The 25,445-nt window shown below is 41.6% G+C and overlaps 1 protein-coding gene across 1 annotated transcript in view; it reads left to right on the forward strand.

Moving 5' to 3' along the window:
• Positions 1 to 473: 473 nt before the first annotated feature.
• LOC128369206 (tensin-3-like) overlaps positions 474 to 25,445 on the forward strand; it is a 32,527-nt gene continuing 7,555 nt past the window's right edge. The window contains exons 1-17 of the mRNA XM_053330206.1: positions 474 to 828; positions 7,425 to 7,592; positions 7,842 to 7,892; positions 8,143 to 8,265; positions 8,806 to 8,870; positions 9,924 to 10,007; positions 11,233 to 11,345; positions 11,868 to 11,928; positions 12,129 to 12,204; positions 12,286 to 12,415; positions 12,666 to 12,731; positions 13,614 to 13,715; positions 18,298 to 19,488; positions 22,842 to 22,999; positions 23,097 to 23,229; positions 23,339 to 23,422; positions 25,198 to 25,330. Coding sequence (XP_053186181.1) covers positions 7,443 to 7,592; positions 7,842 to 7,892; positions 8,143 to 8,265; positions 8,806 to 8,870; positions 9,924 to 10,007; positions 11,233 to 11,345; positions 11,868 to 11,928; positions 12,129 to 12,204; positions 12,286 to 12,415; positions 12,666 to 12,731; positions 13,614 to 13,715; positions 18,298 to 19,488; positions 22,842 to 22,999; positions 23,097 to 23,229; positions 23,339 to 23,422; positions 25,198 to 25,330 — 2,720 coding nt within the window. The 5' untranslated portion in view covers positions 474 to 828; positions 7,425 to 7,442. The remainder of the gene's footprint in view (positions 829 to 7,424; positions 7,593 to 7,841; positions 7,893 to 8,142; positions 8,266 to 8,805; positions 8,871 to 9,923; positions 10,008 to 11,232; positions 11,346 to 11,867; positions 11,929 to 12,128; positions 12,205 to 12,285; positions 12,416 to 12,665; positions 12,732 to 13,613; positions 13,716 to 18,297; positions 19,489 to 22,841; positions 23,000 to 23,096; positions 23,230 to 23,338; positions 23,423 to 25,197; positions 25,331 to 25,445) is intronic.

The raw sequence follows: 25,445 nt of genomic DNA on the forward strand, positions 1-25,445 counted from the left end.
AAACTTGTGGTTTTGTATTGTATAAATAAAATTGACTTGACCAGACTTGAAACATGAATCAATCTTATAGTTGACGTTGGCAAAATAGTCAAGGGGCTGTGCCAAAAAAGAGAAATGTCTCTTTTAAAAGAATGTTGAAGTTACACCAATATCTGAAATTACATTACGGTGATTGTTTAAATTACACATTATTAGTGGACTCATGTGAACATAATATCAAAATAAGTTACAACTGCTATCGTTTATTGTCCAGTCGCCACATAATGTGGTGAGTTTTCAGCGGTGAGTTTTGGGGGGTCCATGGGGGGTGGCTGGAGGAAGTCTCTGTCTGCGCGTGAGGGGTGAGGGTGAGAACAAATGGAGAGAAGCAGAGGGAGGAGGCCAAAGAGAGGGGAGGTAAAGTGGAAGGGGAGGGAACAAGGGAGACAGCCCTAGCGGCGCAGTGGGAGGACTATCCCATGCCAGGACTTGTGGCGGCTGCAACTGCAGCCTGGACTGGAAGAAGTGCGCCCGGGGAGGCTGAGCAGCAGCAACAGGCAACGGGAGAAACTGCAGTTCAGGATCCGAGTAAGGGCTTCCATTTTATCACCGACAGCCACAGAAAATACCGAGGAACGCCGCGTCCAGCTGGGACAAAGTGAGCTCATAGAAGCGCCTCTGAGAGCACATTCCAGCAAAGGAAAATGAGCCTCTCAGCCTTCACCAAGCCTATGACGGGCTGAGGGCTCTTTGACTCAGGACTTTATCCTCTTTTAGCAGCTCTGATTGACAAAGGGAATCAGGGGGGAGAAAAAGAAGAATCAAAATACTCGCTTTCATTTTGAGAAGGTAAGGCACAGTACCTATCTGAACTTTTTTCCATGGTCAATCATAAGCAGCTAGGGAGGGTTTTAAAGTCGGGCTGGTCAGTGCAGGATTAGAGCTCCACACACTGGAGTACCTTTCACAACCTTTTTTTTTTCTTTTTCTCCTTAGCCCTTTGCTCAGTCACATTTCACTGGGTTTGCTCATTTATTCAAAATGCAAAACTGCTCTCAATATTTACCTTGGCTCTGTGACCTACTAAAACCAGGTGGTGTGTGTTTGTGTGTGTGTGTGTGTGTGTGTGTGTGTGTCAGCTCTTTCGGCAGGGCCCTGAAGACAGAGAAGGGAGTCATTCAAACTGAACAAGCTCTGATCTTGTGATTTTTTTTTTCTTTTGAATGTGAAGGAGCCTATTATAGAACCCCTTGAGAGTTGAAATCCCTAAAGATTGACCTCTTTGGGTCTTTTTAACATTTAAATGTCTTCCTCAATGAATTGTGTTTTGTAGTGGCTGTAATTTGGGGTTCCTTGCCTTTGTGGGTTATGGGGAAGTGGAGACCTTTTTATAATGTGAAGCATATGGGGCAATTCTTGTGGAACTGTTGTACCCAGTAATCTGTCCTTTGTTGACTCTTTGGTCTCTTCTGCCGATGGATAAATGATGGAGACAAACAAATTGAGAGAGTGTGGCTGTTTTCTTTGAGCTACAGCTGCTGTGTGGTATTTGCGGCCTTAGGGCTATGCTTCTCAGGCAGCCATTGTTGATGACATGTACAAGCGTCCTCACATCACAGCAGCTGCAGTCCTGTTCACCTGAATATCAGTCCCTCCCTTTCTCTGCTTGCAGCTTGAAATCAGACACACACCTGCATTTACACCCTCCTGTGCACCTTCCTTTCAAGCAACATAAACCATGCAGGTTGCTCCAAACATTTTGCAGGATAAACTCTTTCAAGATTAGCTTTAATTACAGACCCAACGAGACAGGAGAAACACTTTTTTTTTTGAGTTGGCAATTATAGCTTTTGTTGCTGGTTCTATTTTGAGGTCAGAGGCACATGAACAATATCTGTCCCTGAAGGCGAAGGAAATGTGTTGCTGAGAAAAGTCAGACACCCAAAGTGTCCGTTTTCTCTCACTGATAACAGGCGGCAATTACAAAGAGCTGGCAGAGTGACAAATGAATGGGGATGCTGATAGTGTGGTTTGGACAGGTGGGTTGGCAGAGGGTTGGGATTGTGTACTGTAAGCAGAACACTGTGATCTGACTCTGGGAAGAACAGCATGAGCTGGAGCACTGGGGCATTTCACTTTGTCACAGTGGTGCCATGGCCACTTGGCTGACATGTGTAACCCATTAAATGCAGAGAAGGAGACCTGGGGAAAAGAAAGGAGAAAGAAAGCAATAAAGGAGCTAGAATGGCAAGAAAACAGAAAGAAAAAGAGAGATGGAGAGAATAAGTGAGTGAGAGTGGGAATGTAATCCATTTTGGAACACATTCCACTATGACCTTGGGATAGAAAACAGTAATTAGGGAGTACTTTAGGAGCCTTAAAGGCGCACAGATTTGGTCAGAGCTAGGGCTGTCATTTTTATTCCCTTCAAAATATCTCATGAAAATGTGGGACAAATACATGTTAGACTTCCAGGGTTACTAAATAAACTTGCTAAAAATACCCGCTCCCCTCTTCCGTGGCTTTTTTCTTCTATAGATTTAATGGATTTGTTTATTTCAGTTCTTCAGCAGCAGTGAATGGGTGTCAAAGCCGCAGCATAAACATATAGAGCCCCTGGCAGGAAAAGGCCAGAACAAACTGTGGCCTTGTCCCTCTCTGGGCCCTAAAACCAGTCTGTTATGTCACTCTGGATATGTTATCCCGCAGTATGAGGCAAATGCTCCTGCCAAGTATAAATACAAGGCGGTTTGGAGCAGTAAAGCTGATGGTATCAGAGTTATTAGGTGGCTATTAGATGTGAATGCTAAATACCAGCTTGAGTCTACAGCCAGAGGATAAGGGCAAAAAACAAATGTGGTGTGGTTGTACAACCCCTGCCATCTGATGGAGTGGTAAACATGCGTAAATAGTTCCTTTTATGTGCTGGGCAGACAATGACATAAAGCTGATAGGAGAAAATGTAGCCTAGATATAGTAAAAACACTTCAGTACAGCAGGCCCCCGTAGGCAGCCAGACTTCCTTAAGCATTTATGGCACTTTAGCTGATACTCAGGTTTGCAGAAAAACAGTTTAGGAGATCATTAATCTGTCCGGAAAATCCCAAAGAGACAGTAGTGTACTGTATGTGTAGCTTCTCATTTCATAGGAAGAAAAAGAACATTTCTTATAAGGTTGGTTGGATGGGCTTTATCACCCCACTTTGAATTAAAGCTAAAGCCAGCACCAACAACAGTAATAGCAATGCAATCTGTACCAGATAAGCTTTGTGTTTAAATGTAACAAGAGTTTGGGTGCTATTTGGGAGATTTATTTTTCCTTCTATCAGTGATGAATATCAGTGGATCTATTTTTATTTCAGTTTAATGGACCTGTAAAAATATTCAAGTTGTCAGAAAATGGAGGCTGTTGCCATAATACGTCAATCATAAACCAGAGGCGAGAGCCAACAGAGGCAATTCCATTTGATTTCGGAGTGTGAATGGGGGGAGGGATCCCTTAATTGCTTTCATATGTGTGCAGGAATAGCAATAGTTTTTCTTAAACTAGTTTAAAAACACTGATTTTACTTATTTGCAACCAATACACCTAAATAAAGATTAAGTGATAAATGCAGATATAAATCTTTTCTCTACCACATTTTGGCAGCTTCTCCAATATAAGGATCTTGCTGCTTTATATCATTGTAGCCTTGAATCCTTTTTGGCTTTGGGATATTTGGTATGAAAAAAACATTTTGAACTCTGATTGTAACTTGTGATGAGCATATTCATGCATTTTAAACATTAAATCCATAAAACAGATATACACACATCATGCACTATCTTCAAAACATAACATCTTCACTTTAAACTTTCCTCCCTCACTAGATTGTACAAATATGTAAGAGCAATCTGTATGATGATGACCACACAGAGATCACTAATGGAGAATGCAGCCAGGAACCCTCAACCCTCAAGACAAGTAGCAACCAGCCTAATCACATAGAAACACACATTCACGTAAATGGATTTGGTTTCTTTGGCTCAAGCCAGGGCTCGAGAGAGAGTGTTATTATTTGTGACAGACAAGTATGCAAAGTTTTTGCCAATTTTTGTCACCACAATGGACTCAAAAATGAAAACAACCATGAGGTAATCGTTCACATGATTAGACTGTGATTGAACCCTTAGGGGCTGAGTAACTGTCTGAGTTTTGGGATTGCTCTCTCTGCAGTGCATGTCCACTTACATGTTGCCGACTTCTTTCATCATGCGACTCACCTGCTCGTACAGAATGGAAGATTCCATACAGTGCAGGCCAGGTGAAGGGTGTGGCTCCTGAAATAGATGCATGCTGCATCCCAACACTTTAATTTGGCTTCCAACTCTTTATCTTTCTGCATTTCATTGCTCATAAATGAAACATTTTATTAATTCATTTTCAGCATCGTTCTGGGTGATCAAAGGGAAGGCATTCGGAATAGGTCCCAGCAGGTGATGGTCATGCATGTGTGAACGTGGCTGACAGCACCCACACAGCCGAGTCAAGATCTTACCTGTAGGGGTTGGAGCTAGGGGAGCCAGACACACCCTAATCCCCCAACATCCTGACCTTAGTAAACCTGTCACAACTTGTTCACAGTAGACCTGGCAGCCATTTTTTTCCAAATCGCTCAGCCTACCGAAGTCCTCTACCAGCCTGGCTCTCACAGTGCCATGGGTGGGCTTGGGATTTGAGTTCCTTGGCACTGCTTATTCTGCCTTTGTGAGCTAATGCTGTGCCTCAAACCAGGAACAAAAGCAGTCAGTGCAAATTAAAGACCAATTATCTTTAGTGCGTGCTGGGGCAAGTCGTTCATGTTGGTTTGAATGATGAGTGGGAGAAGTGAGAGGTCTTAGTCGGATGTTGGTGACTTCAGTGCTGCACATGAATTATTCATGTAAAATTAACAAGCAGCAAGTTAGAATTTTTAAAAGTGATGTATTGGCGTCTTTTGTGGTTATGAGTTGATTTTATTTGAATTGACTTGAACCTTTACTCCCTTTTTAGTTATCTTGACATTGCCCAGGAAGTATGTAAGAAAGCCTGAGCCATGTTATAACCTCCCAAAAAAACATAATTTGCATAAAATTGTTTGTACAGATATAACGTGAGCTTTTTGAACAGTTAAGCTAGCTGTTCCCCGTGTTTCCAGTCTTTATGCTAAGCTAAGCTAACGGCTTCTGGGTGTTTCTTTATATTTAGAATATTGAACAAATTAGTTGAATATCACTCCCAAAATGTCAAACTACTCCTTTAAAACAGATCTTTCCAACTTGTGACTGTAGCACCAAATTAATTAACAGTCTCTGGGTCACGTAGAGGGTAAGTGTTGGTTAGATTCCCTTCTAATCTCTAGTTAGCCTAATACTTTGACACTTCCAAAACATTACTAAGCCCTCTTCCCATGCCTCTGCCCTGGAGATACACAAAGCCTAAGTACTGGTCGACCTGTTCATTAATTTCCCATTAGTCAACAGTTTTACCTCAGAGTCTCAGGGGAAATAGACTAACCCCGCCATTAGTTCCAACAATCCCCAAGGACCTCTTCCCCTTACTCCCACCCCCTCCAACACACACACACGCACACACGCTCTCACAAAACACCCAGCTCCGTTTCCCCAAGTGATGACCTCTTCATACACATGGCCTCTTTCATTCCGCTCTGAGGGTTAGTTTAAGCTGTGGCTACACCATGCTCTGGTTTATGGCTCCCTCTCTGGCCCCCTTCAAAGTGTGAGGCTGTAGCCTGCAGTCATTTCAGACTTAATTGACAGACACATTCTTGACTGCGGATAGTTTAATCACAACAAACAATCGGGGTCATTCAAGAAGGATGATGATATCTTTGGCCGCATTTGGAATGTGTGTTTATTTGTGTATGTGTGGGTGGTTGTGTTTGTATGAAATCTGACTCATTAATCAACCAGAATTGGTCACTTATAAATGCTGCACAGTGCACATATGTATAGACCAATTTCTTAGTTTTTTTAAGTCATTGACATTCAATATCAACCTTTTTCCGTCAAACTGTATGAAGTAGGTTTGTCATGTAAAGAATCCTTGACTTACTTCTATTGTTGTCCCTGCTGTTTTCATAGTCCACTAACCTTTACAAAATGATGACAGGCATTTTATTTCTGACAGCAGGATGTATTAGAATACTGGGACTAAATAGTAGAAAACATTGAGCCATATGAACAGTCATAAATCCAACCATAAAAGACAACACTTGCATGGCATAGTTTGAAATGTAAATATCAATGAATGATTAAAGAAAACATGATATATCCACAGTCTATTAATTTCTTTGAAGGTTGAGGGATTTTACTCCTCTTTAATTAAAGGAGGAAGCGCATTCCATTAAATCTATAAAGATTGAAGTTTGCTTCACTGGCTCTGAAATAATAAGGAAAGTTCGGAGCAAAAAATCCTCAAAATCTCTCACAACACAAATCAGAAACTGCAATTTGCTGCACAAGCTACTTTGTTCACAAATACTATGTGCACACTATTGGCTGAGGTTAAACTCAGGTTTATTTTCATTTTCATTTAATCTGCTGTTTTTTTCTTTGGTTTATCGATTGTTTAGTCTATGAAATATGAGAAAAAAGTGAATAATAGTCATCACAGTTTCCCAGAGACTGTTTTCATTTTTGTATGCCTAAAACCTGTAGATATCAGATTTGAAATTGTATAAAAACGAGAAAATCAGCAAATCCTCACATTTATGGGCTCAAACCAGTTTATTTTACCTATGAAAGACAATTATTGTTATTTCCGTCAATTGGGTAACAGACTAATTGTTCGCTAGTGCTGGTGGGAGGCAACAGTTTGCTTTTCTCCAGCTGAAAGCTAGCGACAGGGAGGCCATACAGAGATGACTAGATAAGAGAATAAGGGATGTGTCTGTGGGTGTGGTAGGGTGGCGGGGGAGGGAGAGAGGCTCTCTCCAGACCACCACTGCAGGAAGTTCATGGCCATGAGGTCAGAGGGACACGCCATCACTCAGGGATTTACAGCAACTGGTTTCGACCGGAATTCTTTGAAAGTTTTTTTTTCTTTGTCATTGTTACTTTGACTGTGGTAACTAGCTTGCTGGTGTTCAATCTTTTGATACCACTGTACTGTATCTCTCTTCGCAGTGGAGATAAATGGCAATCATCTCTCGCCTGTTTAAAAAGCTGTCGGTGTATTGTTTATTTGTGACACTCTTGGCCGTTGCTGCCCAAACAAGACACCCACTGTTATACAATCTGGTATTGAGGTCATTCTTTAAAGATATCTGAGGGAAATGTTGTCACAATGACTAAAAGCTGAGGACTTTGACCATCAAATATTGACTTGAGCAAAGTCACCTGTTTAAAGCGGGAATGATGTGAGGAAGTTGAAAGGCCTGAGCCGTTTCTTTTATTTTCAACAGGAAGGCTCCAGATTCAAGATGGAGGAGGGATATGAACTCGACCTGACGTACATCACAGAGCGCATCATTGCTGTGTTCTTCCCTCGGGGATGTTCAGAGGAGATCTACTCACATAACCTGAAGGATGTCACGAGAATGCTCAAGTCCAAGCATGCAGACAATTACCTGGTCAGTGCTCGTGCATGTGCCGCTCAATGTCTCTCCAAGCCAAGAGTCAAAGTGCAAACAGCATTGATGTCAGAGCTCATAGGCTTTCAGCGGATGTTGACAAAGTATTGATCTCAGAGTGGTTAGCTCATCTTTTACACAAGCTAATGTGAGAATCGGAGTCAAAGCAGAGGTTTGTTTTGGAAATGAGGTGCAGTAATCTTAGACACAGCATGTTAAATCACAGGTTTTGTTTTATGTTTTCTGTAGATTATCAACCTGTCAGAGAAAAGACATGATCTCTCCAGAATGAACCCAAAGGTAAGTTTGACTGTCGACTTCATCAAACCAGCACAAGTTAATACAATTAGTATATTAATGTACATCTGTCTGCAACCCCCCCCCCCCCCCCCCCCACTCCCCCCAAAAAAACAACAACAAAAAAACAAGTAAATCATCCTCTTTTATCAGCTTGTGTCTATCCAGTTCCAGTAAACATATTATTGATTGGTAATGCAGAGGTAATGCACAAAGATGTGGTCTATGTTTATAATGTATAGTGTTTCTTTAGACCCTGGATACAGGCTGGCCAGACTGCCATGCTCCACCTCTGGATAAGATCTGCACCATCTGTAAGGCCATGGAGAGCTGGCTCAATGCTGACCCTCTACATGTGGTGGTTATACACTGCAGGGTGAGCATTCACAAGTTGTGTTATATCAGCATGTATTTTAGTTTCTTGTTCATAATTTAGTCCTCATATTTTACCCCAGATTGAACCACATTGTTATCATTCTCTGAAGTCCCTTTTGTTAAAGTCTCCCAGTGTTTCACATTTGAACTATATCTCTATAATGTTATATAAAAAACAATTAAAGAAAAAACATCTTCAGGTATTATTTATGAAGAGGTCATCACATCAAAATAAACCAGTCTGCTTCACAACAACTGGTGTGGTTTGATCAAATTTGATTGGCAGTAACCTAACAACCAACCAATTATCGGATTCAGATTCAAATGTTGCTGAATCTGAGTCTTTTTCTAAATGAGCTCTGCCCACTTCAAACCAGGAATACAGAAATATGTTGCATGAATAGATTAGAATAGGTTCTAACTTGGGCAGAAAGTAGTGCGTTTATGTAGGAATGTGATTGAGAGAATATGTTTTTGGGGCCTTTGAAGCAAAGTTGTGCATGTATAGTGAATTATCTCTTGCCCTCTCTTGTTTCCTCAGGGTGGCAAGGGTCGAATCGGTGTTGTCATTTCATCCTTTGTGCATTTCACAGATGTGTCAGCCAGGTAATCACTGCTATGTGTCATGTTTTTAATGCGTTGTTACTATAAATGTAATTTATCATACTACGCCTACTCACTGTTGGCATCAAACAACATCAACAGCAACACCAACCCACAACAGTTTAGGGAGACTTATTTTGTAGACCCCAGGCAATGTCATTGCTGAACCACAGCTGCTTTATTAACCTCCTTTAACTAAAGCTGAAGTTGATTCAGAAAGTGAGTCAAAGAAAGTCACCTCCTTCAAAATCAAAGAAAAAAGCCACACAATTTGGGCAATGAATCACCATGTATAGAGTTGCATGAATCAACTTGGTTACTGTAACAGCTTCTGGCCACAGTGTCAGTTTCATAAAATCTATTCATCTTGGAGAAAATGGATTCTAATTTTCAAACCATTGTCAATCTGATAGATTCAAGCCAGGCTGCCACATTTGCTAAGCCCTAAAGTCAAGAATTGCAACAAACACTTTGAGTGTTATGTCACTATGTACTGTAGATCCTTTCTGCACACAGTAGTCATTGTGGCATGAGCACACATTGGTCTTCAGTCTGACCAATCTCGGCCTCCCTCGGTGCTTGTGTCCTACTGAGGAGGACCGGGTTGGTAAGGTGAATGTGAAAGACAGAGGGCAAAAAGAGGTAGAGGAAGAGATAGGAAAACAATGAGGCAGAATTACAATGGAACAGATTCGGGGGGGAGCAGAGGGAGAGGGACAACGAGAGAGAAACAGAGCTGTGGTGAAAAGGCTCCAGCGCCTGTTGGTTTTAGGGCTGTCTGAATAGCCGAGCTGTGCACACACTCTGGCCTCTCTCTGTCCTCTTCTCCCCCTCCGTGTTTACTTAAAGCTGGCATTCTCTTCCTCTCTGTTGGAATCCCTTGTCTCTCCGGTTACTTTCACTCTTGTCCATTATGCATGTGTATGCATGTGTGTCTGTGTTGTCCTAATTTAAGTTAGGGTTAACACCATTCAATTATAGAGCAGCAGAGTGTAATCTCTCCCTTAAGTCATAATTACCTAAAGTGGTTAATGTGTCTCCCTGTCTCCCTCAAAGTGCTGATCAGGCGTTGGACCGCTTCGCAATGAGGAAATACTACGATGATAAGGTCTCAGCTCTGATGACACCTTCGCAGAAACGGTAAGACCCAAAACATAAGCACGCCCTTCTGTATGATAACATACATCTATCCATCCAATTGGTGCTTTGCTCCCCCATGCCTCTATCCAAGCACATTCATGTCCCAGAACCACCTGATTCAACACAGACTTTGTGTGCCCTGATGTTGTTTGTGCATTTTTTTCAATGAAAAGAGAGTCATTGTTTATAACTGTACTGACAATGAGCTCCCATGGTGATGTCACCTCTGTGTATTACATCACTTACAATGATGTCTCCTAGGCACAACTGGTTTCTCCGATTTGTTTTGTTATTTTCTTCAAGCTCACCATGTTTATCTGAGATAACCCTTAAGTGATGGCAACATGAACAGATGAGACTATATTAGTGTAGCGGGGTATTGTTTGAAAATGTTTGATCCAACTGCTGATGTGATACCAAAATCAATACTAAGAATAATAATATGTTTATTTGTATAATATCAAAAAATGCAGCTCAGAGTGCTTTACAACAAAAGAAATGGCATGCACCAAGTGCTTCATATTGAAAAAGTTTTAAAATGAACACAAAAACATTTAAATGTATATAAGATGAAAATATTTAACTTGTGTTGACAAGTTTTTCATCATGTCTACACAATCTATAATTCAGCATCTGGGTCTCTGAAGCCATAAGCAGACAGAACCTTCCTTTTCCCAACAGACCACTGGTCTTAATTAACCAAAATATGCCTCTTTCAACTTACCCCAGAATGACCTGAATGTATGACCTTTCACAATGCCTCAATTTGAGGAGCACAAATATTAGTTTGTAACATGTCTTTCCAATCCTCTCAAATGTTTCTTTATGCTAAGCTAAGGTTAGAGTAATTAGAGTATTTTACTTCTGATGAGGATTAGAGGCTTTGATGGAAAGCCTTCATCACAAAGTGGGGCCTTGACAAACTATTGAGAATGGGTTGCATTATGTGTGTCGGATCTTTTCTAAACCTGATAAAAACTCTTATTTATATTAGTACTTTTTTGATTAATAAATGTGAAAGCAAGACATAGCATATTTGACATTCAGTCTGTCAGCCAATTTTCAGTGCTTGGCTGTTACTGGTTGTCAGTGCAACAGGTACATTCTGGTCTGTCCTAAAAACATTTTGAGGTTTGGTGCACAGCATGTTTAAACTGTTTTTGGTTATTGTAATACACAGTAGCCCTGAATATTATTTAACTTAATCTCTGTGCTTTCATGTCAGATATGTTTGGATCCTCAACAGTCTTCTAAGTGGATCCATGAAGATCAACACCTCCCCCCTATTCCTGCACTGCATCATTGTTCATGGGATGCCAAACTTCGACTCCACTGGAGGTTAAACTCATATTGTTTACCACTACACACAGCTGCAACGCCCACTATAATAAAGCCACTGCTACCATGACAGTATAAAAGAATCTAGACACAACCACATCAATGCTGAGGCAGTAAACAAGATGGAGAGTTATCTCCACTTCATATCTTTCTCTCTTTCCAACACACATACACACACACAGGCTCAGACACATAGGAGAAGCACTTATACATATAAACAGAACTGAAGAGAAGAACGTCTTTATAGGCTCCCAGTAAATCCACAGCAATTCACAACCACGTTTGCATGTTAATTGCTGTTTTCACCAATTTCAGTGGAACAACAAAGCTCTTCGTCATACTCTGAAGTTGAAATCTCTTTCTCACAAGAAGAGCTTATCACACTTTGAGCTTTGGCCGAAAGCATCTGAGAAGCTTGGCATTAATATCTTACCTGACTGGCTACTTAAGGTCGTAATATAAATGCACTTTTAACGAACTTTTTTTTTAAAGTAACCTTTTTTTTTCTTTCTTTTTTTTCAGTATGTCGACCTTACATCAAAGTCTACCAGGGAATGCAAGCAGTGTATTCATCTGGAGTCTAGTAAGTAGCTCTCACATGTGTTACAGTAATGGAAACATTATAGTTTATGTTAAAGAGTGCTGAAATACATCAAAATAATTATGTTTAACTTAGTTTAATGCTGATTTTAGTTTGGAGTTACTGCTTTCTGTAAATATTTATGATGGCTTCCGATCTCTGGCTCACTTTGCTTGACTTCTCTCTCTTTTTTTTGCCTTCAGTCACATTGGTCCAGGCCACAGAGGCCGTGTATGCATCACGCTGGAGCCTGCACAGCTTCTAAAAGGGGACATCATGGTAGGAGAAACAAACAAGATGACTTCTCAGAATTTCAGTACTTATTGTAGCAGTCAACATATTTTTAAATTTTTCCTTTAGATTAAATGTTATCACAAGAGTGACATTTCTTCGGAGCGTGAAGTTATTTTCCGGCTGCAGTTCCACACGGGAGCAGTGCAGGGCTACAACCTGATGTTTGAAAAAGAGGACATGGAGACTGCCAACAAAGGTAGATCTGAAAAAAACCCAGGAACAGGTCTCAACGCGCCATAAGTTTAAAGCAACTCCTTTGCTCTTCGCTGCATTTCGCGGGGCTCAGTCTGGATTTAATTTAGACTTGGCGCTTAGAGACCAATAATCTTGTTTTCCCAAACATTTTACGTATACTGAGAAAATCCTAGCTGTCGACCAACAACACCATTCATTTTCCCAGTTCTGAACAGCCGCACTGGTGACATTCCTCTGTGCTAACATTTCAGATCCCAGATTTCCAGATTATGGTAAGGTGGAGCTGGTTTTCTCCGAGGGACCAGAGAAGATACCAGGTAGATTACTAACTCTCAATGTATTAAGAAGTTGCTACAGGGAGAGCTAGTTGCAAAAGCAGACACAAGTGTTTCTCCATTTTCCCCTTCATGCCCTCCTGTGCTCTGTTCCTCCCCCTCTGCCCCCCAGTGAGTAGGGATGTGGAATGCTGCAGAGGGGAAATGTAGTGTGAAGTGTGTGCTGACAGAGAGGTAAAGAAGCACAGCATGTGCTGCCTCAAAGCCCCACAGGAATGAAACTATGTTGTGTGGGTCTGTATATGTGTGTCTGATATTGAGTGTGCTGTATATATTTTCTGGTGTGTCTTTTGAACACATTTTCAAAAACATAACACACCTCTATCTTCTAATTACATAAAGATAGACTTTTTGGCATTCATTGGACTGTTCATCAAACCTTTTTAGGCATTATTTTTTTGTTATTATTCTATGATATCTGAGGCCATTTTAAAAGGAATAGTACAACCTTTTGGAAAATAATATCTTTATTCCTTTTCGTGCCAAGAGTTTGATCGATGTTACTCTTTTGTCTGTACCATAAATATGATGAAGAAGATGAAGTCAGGAGACAGTTAACTTAGATAAACATAAAGACCGGAAGTGAAGGAAACCGTTAGCCTGGCTCTGAATACATTTTTGTTTAACTCAAATGCTCACTATTGAATACATTTTATATGGCTAAACTAAATCCCTGTTTCTGTACAGACATGAGAGTTTTATTACTTTTGGCAAGAAAGCAAAAAAGCATATTTCCCCCAAAAAGTTTATTTCCCTTCCCTGGAGCCATTTTTAAGTTATAATTAGTGACTGTTTTGTGCTTCTTCTTGTATTGAGAACAAACCCAGATACAGTATCTACAAAAAATGTTATTCTTGGGTCCAGGTCCTGACAGGTGGCAAAACGGGGCAGATGTTATTGTGGACTACAACACAGCAGATTCTCTAACCCGCTGGGACTCCTACCAGAACATCTGTGATGGTGAAGGTACTGTTGTTACACTACATTAGTCACTACATGACTCATAATACTTCAGAAAACAGCATCAACCTAATGAATCAGACTCTGAGTGAAAATATCAGTCTGTTTTTATGAATGGGAGAAGTATACAAAGGGTGTTATTTAGGCGTTACATGTGGTTTCTCCCCTTTTCTCTCGCTATGACTCTTCTTCTGTGTTCAGTGTGTTTCTCACTTACACAAACAGACACACACTCTATTTTTCTCTCAGGGAATTAACAGAGCGTGACAGGTCCTGTTCCATGTTATTGAGGGACTGCTGTGTGATTGCATTAACATGCATACACAGCCTCTGCTAGCTTGGTTTATGTTGCAATCGTGGGAGTTTCAACCTGGACTAGCTGTGTGTAAACAAGATTTTTAATTGTGGTGAGGAAAGGAACTGAAAGCTAAAATTTACATTGGAGTCAAGAATTCTTTATGGTAGTATGATGAGTGTGACAAGCAGCGTTGTTTCTTATGAGGGACAGGGAGGAGTGTTGTTGTGTGTAGGAAATACTGGGTTCAAAGGAAGAGCTGTTCTTAAGAGGTTTCTATTTTGTTGCTTCATCAAATGAATAGGCTTGCTTTAACCGTCCCACACACACACACACACACACACACACACACACACACACACACACACACACACACACACACACACACACACACACACACACACACACACACACAAACACAGACAGGCTCACACCCAGAGCCACCTTGTTGGGGCGTCCCATCCTAGCTGCAGTTGTTGCTCTCCACTCAACCACAGAATTCACAACAACCTCCCAGAATAGAGCGAGTTGGTGGTGGCATTAAAACACAGATCCACCCATTCCCAGGATTCATTGAGTGTTTTTATAAGCTAAGTTCAGCTTGATGAAAATGAACTGCTTTTTTTTTAAATGTTCATTTAAAATACCTCACCACATTCATATATAATTTTATGCACACCTCTTGGAATGTAATGAAAAAGCAGACACTCAAATTTAAGAATTCATCAAAGCAAAGCAACAAAAGGAGCATTTTTTCCTCTCCCCTTGATTCCAGAGCATTCATGTGGGATATTTACAGCCTTGTTTTCTCATGTAAACACTACATCTGAGAGGGAAGACTGGGAGCTTTGTTGGAATTCTACATCTACTTACCACCAGTCCTCCAGCAGACCCAGTCTCCCTCTGAGAGGCTGTCACTCACAGGCTGGTCAGGAGGAGGAAGTCTCAAAAAACGTTTGCCACTGTAGTGCTAAGGCTGTGAAAAGAAAACCTCATTTACTTCAATGAGTTTTCTTCAGTAAGCATCAAGTGTGTGTGTGTGTGTGTGTGTGTGTGTGTGTGTGTGTGTGTGTGTGTGTGTGTGTGTGTGTGTGTGTGTGTGTGTGTGTGTGTGTGTGTGTGTGTGTGTGTGTGTGTGTGTGTGTGTGTGTGTGTGTGTGTGTGTGTGTGTGTGTGTGTGTGTGTGTGTGTGTGTGTGTGTGTGTTTATCCCCATGTGTGAATTAAGAATTTAATTTTAAAAGATTGTTTGTTCAGAAAGGGTGTTTATTTGAGTTTACTGTCAAAGCAGGTCAGTCTCTTAGTCTACCGCTGATTCTAGAAAGAAGTTGATTGATTAATTGACATTTGTAGTAGCTGTCCTGGAGCTTTCAGTTGTATCACACAATATGCATCAGCAGATGAGATTGCCCAGTTGTCATGGTGGGTGTTTGGAATTTCCTGTTAAGGACTTTTTATCCATGTTGGCTTTAAAGTTGTGCTTAGTAGTTCATTCCAGACCACAGAAAAAGTAGCTGACAAAGCAATCTAATGTCAAAGTCCATTTAGTGGTTGTTCCAGTACGGACGAGACATTCTTAAAGTGCTCAAAAATATGAAAATTTGAATCAACAATTGACTCTATTTACAGCTGTCATGGGGAATTTCTTTCCAATTAAATTGAATTGTAATTAAATACATTTTCTCAAAAAATAGCTTGTTTAAAAAAAATAAAAATAGGATTGTACAATACTTTTGGCACTACAAGAGGATTTTAATTTGCATCCATTGTATTGAAATAGACAGAAATGTTCAAATGGATACCTTAACTTTCTGCATGCCTAAATACTACAATACTGATGTGGGTATGTGACAAAAAGCTTTTGTCCAATTTACCAGCTCTATAAAGGGGTGTCCCCTCAACCATGAATTCCTTACTATACCTTCCTGTATGTACACTTTGTCCTGTACTAACTGTACACAGGATTTTTAGGGCTGTTGTGTACACATTGGAGGCACATGTTGACGCTTGGCCGGAAGAAAATGAGGATGATCATCATCATTATGCTCACGACTCATGGTTTTGGCATTCAGGAGGTGCGGGATGGTAGTAACTGAGATGGAATGGAATGGAAAGGGTTGAGTAATTGCATAGCCATTCACTACCAGGCCTCCTCCTGTGATATGAGAGCAGCTAGAGGAACAGTTCTGGTTTCACCGCTCTCTGCACTGTAATTGGCATATTATTCAGGGACTGACCACACCACAATAACCAGCAGTATGAGTGCTAGATATAAATGGTTTGACTGATTTTTTTTCTCAAGTTTCATGTGCTTGGTTAATGTCAGTGCAATCCTGATAGGTAAAAAGTTTTTTAAACAAACCCCGTAATTGAGGGGCACATCTGTTTCTTGCCAATACTGTACATGCGGGCGGCAGGCATGTAATTTAATGACACAGAAGAGTGAGAGAAAAACAACTTGGCTGCTGCTTTTTGTGAAAATTGCCCAGAGCTCCAAGTAGAAGGCAAGGATTGCTTTAATTAAAAAGTGTCTTTTTACAGATTGAAAAAGTCTGGAGCTGCAGGAATGTTGTTTTCATTCTCTGATCCTCTCTGGGCCGCCCTCTTTCTTTCTTTCTTTCCCTCTTTTTTCTTCTTTTTTCTCCCCAGTGGGGTAGTCCCCCTGATGCAGGGCAAGAGGTCGGGTTACTGCTTTCCTTCGACCCGCCCCCACACCTAAGTCCCGCCCCACTTGTTTACATTCCTCTGCCCTTATTTGGAGATCTCAAGGTCCCCCCTTGTGTGGAGTGCAAACACTCTCACCTTCTCAGCAGAGAAAGAAAGCAGGGCCAACTCATTCGAACTCCCTTGATTTGACCCTGACTATTATCTGCTGGGTAAAAGCCATGTCCGCTCTCGTGTGTCTGCGTTGCCTATTCTCCTCTTCTTTTGTTTTGCTTGAGATGGGAATTCTCTTGCATGCTTACCTGGCAGTGGCAGCAAAGGTAGGAGATTTTTTTTTTCTTGAGACAGATTGGGGCTGTGAGGAGGAGGAGGAGGAGGGAAAAGAAAAGAAAAGAGAGGCAGGACGATGAGGAGGGGGGGGGGGCAGAGAAAGACAGAGAAGCAAGGGCAGCATGGAGGGAAAGGGGAGACCTCTGTCTTAAAACCTGCTTGCACCTTGCCAAGAGGAATGTTATGAGAGGGATTTGATGGAAAACTCCCGGCGGAACTGACCTGCGTGGAGGCCTGAGCCGAGGCTGCTCAAGGCCGGATGCAAGTCCCACCAGTGTGTTTGTGTAAGTAGGGGTCAAGTCATACATACAGGAGCTTTTGGAGAAAGAGGGGAGGGGGGGTTATCATGCATGTCTAGTATTTAGATCCTGCGGTCATGGTTTGACTGAAAGGCAAGTACTTAAGGCGGCAGATTGAGGGAGAAGTGTAGGAGTCATGTTCGATCTCTCTTTTGTTGAGAGTGACAGTGAAACAGCGAGTTTTACTTACTTGGCAACGGTGTTCGCATGCACTTGGAATTCTGGAATTCTTCAGCCCTTCATTTTACGAAAGTCTATGCCATGATGGATTTGACTCAGCCTTGCAAAATGACTGACCTATGTGATTTTTCTTTGACTTTTGAGGATTAACGAGGTTGTTTGGACATATGCTGGAGGTCAAAGGGCAGGCGAGAGGGAGTAGGGTGGCTTAATCACAGTAGGGTGAGGAATGCATGGGTCAGACTCCGAAGATCCACCGTCTGACTCTAGTAGCAACATCCAGAAGACTCTCAACATCTCTTATATAACCTGAGCATGAGGAATACCTTTGTCTGCTGTGTGCTGCAAATGCTAGCACCTTGGTAGTTAACCTGGAAAACTGATCGGAGAGAAGTTGTTGTGGCAAGATGACTGGAATATTTTTGCTGGAAATACACTGACATTAGAACATCAAAAAGACAAATGTATATAATTTGGTTGATTTGAACTAGTATTTTACACATGTAGGTGATTTGTCACAATTCATTAACATGTTTTCTCTGTTAATTTTCCTATGTTTTAGTCTATGTTGCCCTGTAATGTCTGCAATGTTGTATTTGTCAGGTGTGTGTGATTGTAAGTGTTGGACTTTGTCAGTAACAGATTCTGAATGATGGCGTTTGTGGGGTGACATGACAGCATGTGAACAAAGTCTTGTTTTGTCTGTGGGTCTGTGACGTTTATGTTTGTCTGTGTGAGTACCTGCTGCTTGTGTGTCTCTGTGTGTTTGTGTGCCCATACCAGCTGACTGTATGAAGCGCTGCATCTCTTCTATTTTACAGCGCCACGCTCTCAAGGCCTAACCCAGGACAAAGCAGCTAACAAGCGGAGCACCAACGGAGGAGAAGCCACGCTGGGCCGAGGGGCCCGCACGACCTCCGCCACCTCCAGCCCTGATCACAGCGACCACGCCCTCTCTGTCAGCAGTGACTCTGGCCTGTCTAGCACTTCTTTGTGGGCAGACAGACCTACACCTATTACCACCACCACTGCCACCATCAAGCCCAACCACGGTCCCAGCCAGCAGGAAAAGGTCCAACTGAAGCGCCTTCTAAGTGGCTTTGGTGTTGAGGACCCCTCAGTGGAGGAAATGGATGATCAAGGCCCTAGAGTGGGCATGCAGCAGATAGTCCCAGCACAAGTGCACATCAACGGGGATCCCCGTCCCCGAGAGAGAGAAACTGACATCTTAGATGATGAGGTCATCACAGGTCATGATCTGCACAGTGTGGACAGTTTAGGGACCTTGTCATCTTCCTGCCACAAGAGCAGCCAGAACTCCCTTCTATCAGATGGCTTTGGGAGTCCTGGAGTAGAGGAGCAGCAAAGCCAAAGCCAGCACCACCATCTCCACCACCCTGGACCTCCTCCCATGGAGGAGTATGACAGAGCCTATGCTGAGGCTAGAAGGGGTTGTCTAAGCTCCAGGAGCAACTCTGTGCCCTTGTCTAATCCCAGCAGTGCTTCTATGCCAAAGCAGCATGTGTACAGACAGGGAAGCTATTCGACACAGTCCTGGGTCCGCCAGCAACAGATGGTTGCTGCACAACAGTTTATTTACATGCCAGAGGATGGAAATGATACAGAAAGATACCCAGGGAACAAACAAGGGAGCAGTTCACCCAAAGCTGGACTGTTGACCGAGCCACAGGTCCCCACTAGGGACACGACAGCGGATGCTCTGCGAGACACCGCGCCTCACAAAGAACAGGCAACACTAAACAATAACAACAACAACAAACGGGACGAAGAGTTCAAATCTCTAACGATAGACATTGACAACTCCATCGACCAGCTCAACCAGCTGATCATGGACCTGGATCACGCATTCGTGCCGGTATCGAGCCACACCAGCTCCATTAAGAGGAACGGTGGGGCACACGTGAACGGCTCAGTCACCAAATGCTCAAACGGCATCAATATCAGATTCAACGATAATAATGCAGCAACGCTGAAAAACATGCAGCAGACAGGTAAGATAGTCAGACAGTCTGGGTGTGGTGGTGGTGATGATGTGATGTTGTCTACAAGTGTGGTGGTTAAATGAAATGTGTGACAGTCATTATGAAACCAGAGGTTGTTTTCCTAGAAATGTCCGATGATGAAAATATCACAAGGATATAAGTAATAAACCGTTTTTTATCAACATGCTAAGAATATTTGAAAACAGAGTAGTTTCTCTCCAGCAGCATCAACTTTTCTTCTCCTTCACTACAGAGTTAACAAAGCACGCCTTCTCTCCCTCTCCCACCTGGCGTGTTTTAGTGGCAGAAATAGCAGGGTTGCTGCCAGGTTTTCAGATGTTTTCAGTGTGTTTCTGAGAAAGAGCACTGTCCAGACTTGTCTGTATAGCTATCTGACTCGGAGATCAGTAAAGTACATGAAGAGAAAGAGAGCAGCTGTCCTCAACCTTTCTGAACATTGCCATCTCTCCGTGTTTGATTATAGAGACTGCATTCTGAGGAAGACTGACATTAAAAATCTTTAAAACTGTGTTTGCCTCAGACATACTGCAGACTGGTAGCTTGCGGTTGTATTACGCATTTAATATTAGTCATCTCCAATAGATGCTCCCTTACTTATTGACTCATGTTGTTGCAACATTGCACCTTCATCTTTCCAGGTTTTTTTTCAATATATTGTGATTTGGAAAGTGTAGTTCAGTGATATGCTCCTGTTATATTAAAATGTGTTCTGTGATTGTTGTTGTTAGGTTTGATGTGTGGACAGATGATAGATTATGCTACGTAATGGCTCTTGTTTCGACAGGACATATCTGCCAAAGCTATTTCCACTTAATGTTGTAATTGACGCAAGCACGGCTTGCAGGGTATAACTTCGCAGTATGTTTGCCTCAACTGAAAAACTGTAAAATGTAATGAAATTGCTAGATCTGCAGCCCCTTAATTATGGTACACAAAATCATGTCAGCTAATGTTTTCCATGTTAAAAGCATCTGAATTATTATTAGACATAGCAAACTTACAGATCATCAGATACTCCTAACTGAACAATAGTTAGCTTACTCCTCCATAGGTGTTTTTAGCTGAAAATCAGTGAAGCAGAGAGAAAGCAGAAACCTGCCAAGATGTTAGCACTGCATGTATAACACTCCACCATGTGTGCGTGGTTGCAGGGGGCACAAGATGGGGAAGCCTGAGGAATTTCCAAAGGAGGAACAAGTGAGCCCAGAGGCAAATAGTTTTTCCATTTGATTACAAAGGCGTACCTGTCTGTGCATATCTGCTACACATTAGCATCATTCCATGAAACAAACACTGCAGGCTATAGCTTTGGTAATTTGCAAACATGTAGGAAGTAATGGATTGTTTGCTTTTAATGTAGGTTTGAATCTTTTTGCACTGGTTGTTTTATCTTTTTATGTACAGCACTTTGTTTCAGCTGTGGTTGTTTTAAAGTGCTATATAAATATAGTTGAGTTGAGTTGAGTTGGTGACAGCAGCCATGGCTCTTGGAGATAATAAAGGAAGGCAGATTTAATCATTTTGACTTTATGGATGATGCATCATGACTTTCTAAGACCTTTTTAAGCTCTAATACTGTTTTGTTGCTATAGTTTGCATCCAGTATCCATGTAACTAGACTAAAGCTTTACTGTCTGTTCATTGTATCATTGCACCAAGCCTCCATGGTACTATTTTCACTGTTGGATCATTTTGTCATAAATTAGTATGTTGTTCAAAGTTATTTTTAAACATCCTTGATTGCACTAAGAGAAAGAAAAGGAGAGGTTACAGAATTGATGTTGTGTGATGGTAACTGGAGTTGTCGACATGCAGCATGATATGAGAGGTGGTGAATGCTCAGGGAGGAGGAAGATGATCTCCACATGAGGCTTGAGCAACACTTAAATTGTCATACCTTTTTATATATATACTTTGATTGCATTATAGTAGCTATGCATTTTATCAATTGCCATTATAATGTAGCACAAGATCCAAGACAATGATACAGTGTTTCCCATTAGTTATATAGAATGTGGCGGCCCACCATAGTCTAATTTGTGCCACCACAGTTTCATAGTGAGCCAAACACATCTGCACACTCCAAAATGTTCAGCAAAGCATCTTGCCCTGCACCAGAGCTACTCTGCCCTAGTGAATTAGTTGAACTTGGATACTCATCTTTGGTTTCTTTGTGTCAGATTTGAAATATGGACAGTATCAGTCTTTTTTTGATGGTTTATTTGGAACATTTATGAACTAGTAACATTTCTTTCCCATGCTTTGTGGGTGTGTTCATGGTACTGGTTGTATTCATACCTATACAACCAGTAGTTAAATTACTAAAGCACTAAATTTGTATTTTTTTATAGACATAACCTCTTTATTTTGCTGTCAGAGTGAGCCAGAATGATGCATTTGATTTAAAAATGTACAAAATGTTCTTTCAGGGGGACATGACCCCAGACCCTAGAGGGTGGACTGAGGTCTAACCATCATAGTCTCTCAAAATTCTGTGGCAAACACTGAATGATACACATATGTTTCCAGCTCTTCTTTCTGTTGATGTCAGTGTTACACTATTACTTTGATGAATTATTGATTATCACTGATTTGCAGCATTACCTTGCACCGTTATCTCAGTAAAAACTAACATAACTAAATCTCTGTTGCCTCACAGTATACAGTTACTTCTCATATTGCCCAACACAAAATATAGATTTGGTTCAATTACAAACTGTAAATCATTGGAGAGAATGAGTTTGTCTTGTGATATTGAGTGAACCATTCAGATTCAGGTCACCTGTCCCCATGACTGCCTCTCACACCTCTTAACCAACATACAGACAAAAGCCAAGGACTGTGTGGTATACACATACTCTATACATAATTCTGCGAGGCATATTAATGTAATAAAGTAAAAACGTCACTGCGATGCACGCATGGAGAAACACTCCCAAATATGTATGACACTGTCTGTGTCATCCATACCCGCCTCGGACAGTGTGAGTAATGATCCCCCGCCATTAGCACTTCTGCACCATTAGCATTCTTCAGGGTTGAAGAGGCCGGAGCTCACTGGGAGGGCTCAAATTAACACCCTGGTGCTGAGTGGCAGCACTCTTTAGAGTAGTCACAACATTGAACCCCCCACACTCCACACCCTCTAGACCACCAGCTAGACCTCTGGCATTCCTCAGCTGTCCTCTCAAAACATCACTGCAGGCAGCACCTCTGGGGTTAGCACTGTTATTCTAACCTTCAGTGTTTTTAACATGCTTTTCTTCCCTGGAATTAATCATTCTGGTAAATCTTTTAACATTTAATTACCTGTTTGTCCATGTCTACCTGTGTGTTTCCAGCTGTCCAGTCCAGTGAAGGACATGGAGTTGTCACACGGACTCTGAGTCATCAAGGAAGTGATGTCACAGATCACCCAGGCTTCTGTGGCTCCGGTTGGGGTGGGGCAGAGGAGTACAGGGGTCAGCGGACGTACTCTTCCTGTGTACCACAGTCCCAGGTAAATTCAGCATGTGTGCATAATATTTGTGAATGGGTGTATCTGTTCTATATGGTTGGTTACATGTATGTATCTGTGTGTTTGTTATTTGTTCCAGCATCCCATGTTATATAGGACTAACAGCGCTGACTACAGGGGCCAGGGCCCGGACATTGACATCGGGGTTGAGGCTGGTAGTGACATGACTCCACCTACACCCGCCTTCCCTATCTCACCGCCTACACCTTATGGTAAGTACTGTGTGTTTACCTGTACAGTTGATTTAGCAAGCATTTGTTACCAGGCTTTCTTTGTTGGGTTTACCTAAATGGCTTGTCCTTGTTTGCTTTGTGTTTTCAGTGAAAAATATATCAGAATTGAATATCCTCAGGCAAACTCCATCTCCCAGCATGCAGTCCTATGGAGGCTACAGAACAGACCATGGTAGGGTTACCATTATTAAAAATACAAACTTAAGTGACTATCTTTAGCAAACTGTTTATCACAGAAAGCTGTTATCATAGGATGTGGTGTGCAGGTATATATATATATATATATATATGTGTGTGTGTGTGTGTGTTTGTTTATATATATATATATATATATACATTTTGTTAAAGCATTGGGATATGAGGCAACTTATTGTAGTAAGTAACATAATCATCCAAGTTGCAATGAAAAAAGAAATTGTGCACAGGCTCTTTGCATTCTCCACAGTCTTCTGTTGACTTGCGTTTTTTCCCACTGAACCAATTAAAGATAGTGAGTGACAGAAAGACACCCAGTGAGAGGGAGTTTTCTTTCATGTCTGCCCTGTGACTACATGTTGGGATTCACTGACACTTTAGAATAGAGTTATTTCAGGTCCCTTTGTCTTACCTGATAATGGTGACATTGTTGTGGAATATGTGAGTTTTTCAGAAAGATGTCTCAAGACTTCAAAAGCAGGGAGATTCCTAACCACTCTCTGACCTTCATGTTTGGTTTTCAGAGAATGTCTGCGTGGTCGTGGCCTGAAGAGAAAGGTGTTTTTGTAGACATAACAGTGTTCTTCAGATTTGAGTCATTTTGATTGTCTTTTTTTTGCGTGGATGTGTGTGTTGATATTTTGGGTTTTTCTTTTTTTTGTTGGGTTTATCTGAGGTGGAACACACCCTGGGTATGAGATTGTTCTCAGAGATGGAAAGAGTTGTGCAGTACAGCCCTTTGTAGCGCCAGCATTTAAGGACTTTGATGTAAATTTCCAAATCCTTTCAAGTTATGTATTGTTTACTCAATTTTGCATTTTTTGCATGCATCTTATTCAGTGTAATTATAATACTGCTTTTGAGCCTGTCTGCTGATGTATTTGTTGCACTGATCAGTGTTGTCAGTGAGATTCACGGGAAAAGCACAGGATTGCACATATCTGGCACTACCCACGCACAGATCTCACCATGAACATAACCTCCACTTTCATTTTGATTTTGCTTTGAGCCATTAGCTTGTTTCCATAGTGATCTACAGTATGTCTAAGGTTGTAGGGCCTGGGAGCAGATCTGTCCCCCTGTTGTGCCTCTTGCTACCTCAGACACCCAGGCAAGATTCACTACATTTAGTCCTGCCACATCTCCATGGTTACTGCGGGTCAGGAAGCATGACACAAAAAAAACTTTACCCCCCCCCCCCCATGAAAGTGTCTCTGTGTACACAGAGGCAAAACAGGAACCAGGAGAAACCAGCAATTCTTTCAGCATTGCCCCTCTTGTTACTGTAAAAGTAAAAGTCAGGCTGTAGAGTCTGAGTTGGAACATGAAGTCTTTGGTTTGAGGCTGTAAGAGGCTCCAGGTTACAGTTGATTAAAACTAATGACTTTAGCTAATTATGTATATAAGAGCTTTTCATTTCTCAAGTCTACTTGGTTTACTTTGTGGGTTGTGGCAGGGATCTGTGATTGGTTTTATATAGATTGATGGCTGGGTTAAAGGGCGTGGACAGAGTTACATTTAAACTCCAGAATTGATTGTTTGTTACTGGAAAGAATCCAGAGCCATCTCCGGAGGGGATTTTTCCATATTAAGTGGCCATTTTTTTTAGACAGTCCTAGTTGTTATAACAAGTCATGTTTGTATTTATTTTCATGTAATGCATTTAAAACCAAACAGCTCCATCCTTACTGGGAATATGTTCATAAATGTGCTAGAAGTGACCTCTTAATTTATATTCTTGCCCGTACACAGAACCCAGGGGATATTCAGAGATGATGAGTCATGTTGGAGTTCACAGTTTGCCAGACTCCTCCGTCAACTGCCACAGGACGCTGAATGCTACACACTCTGCCCCCATTGTTGGGACCTTTCAGCGGACAGAAAGGTAGAAATATGTCCAACCCAGAACTTCAAAGTAGCGTTAAGCAATTTCTTTAACAGCTAACGGGCAGAATGTCCAAAAGAAACTTAAGATTTGAATGTTGATTTTCAGTTTGATT

The sequence above is a fragment of the Scomber japonicus genome, chromosome 12, assembly GCF_027409825.1.
Source record: "Scomber japonicus isolate fScoJap1 chromosome 12, fScoJap1.pri, whole genome shotgun sequence".
Lineage (NCBI taxonomy): Eukaryota > Metazoa > Chordata > Actinopteri > Scombriformes > Scombridae > Scomber > Scomber japonicus.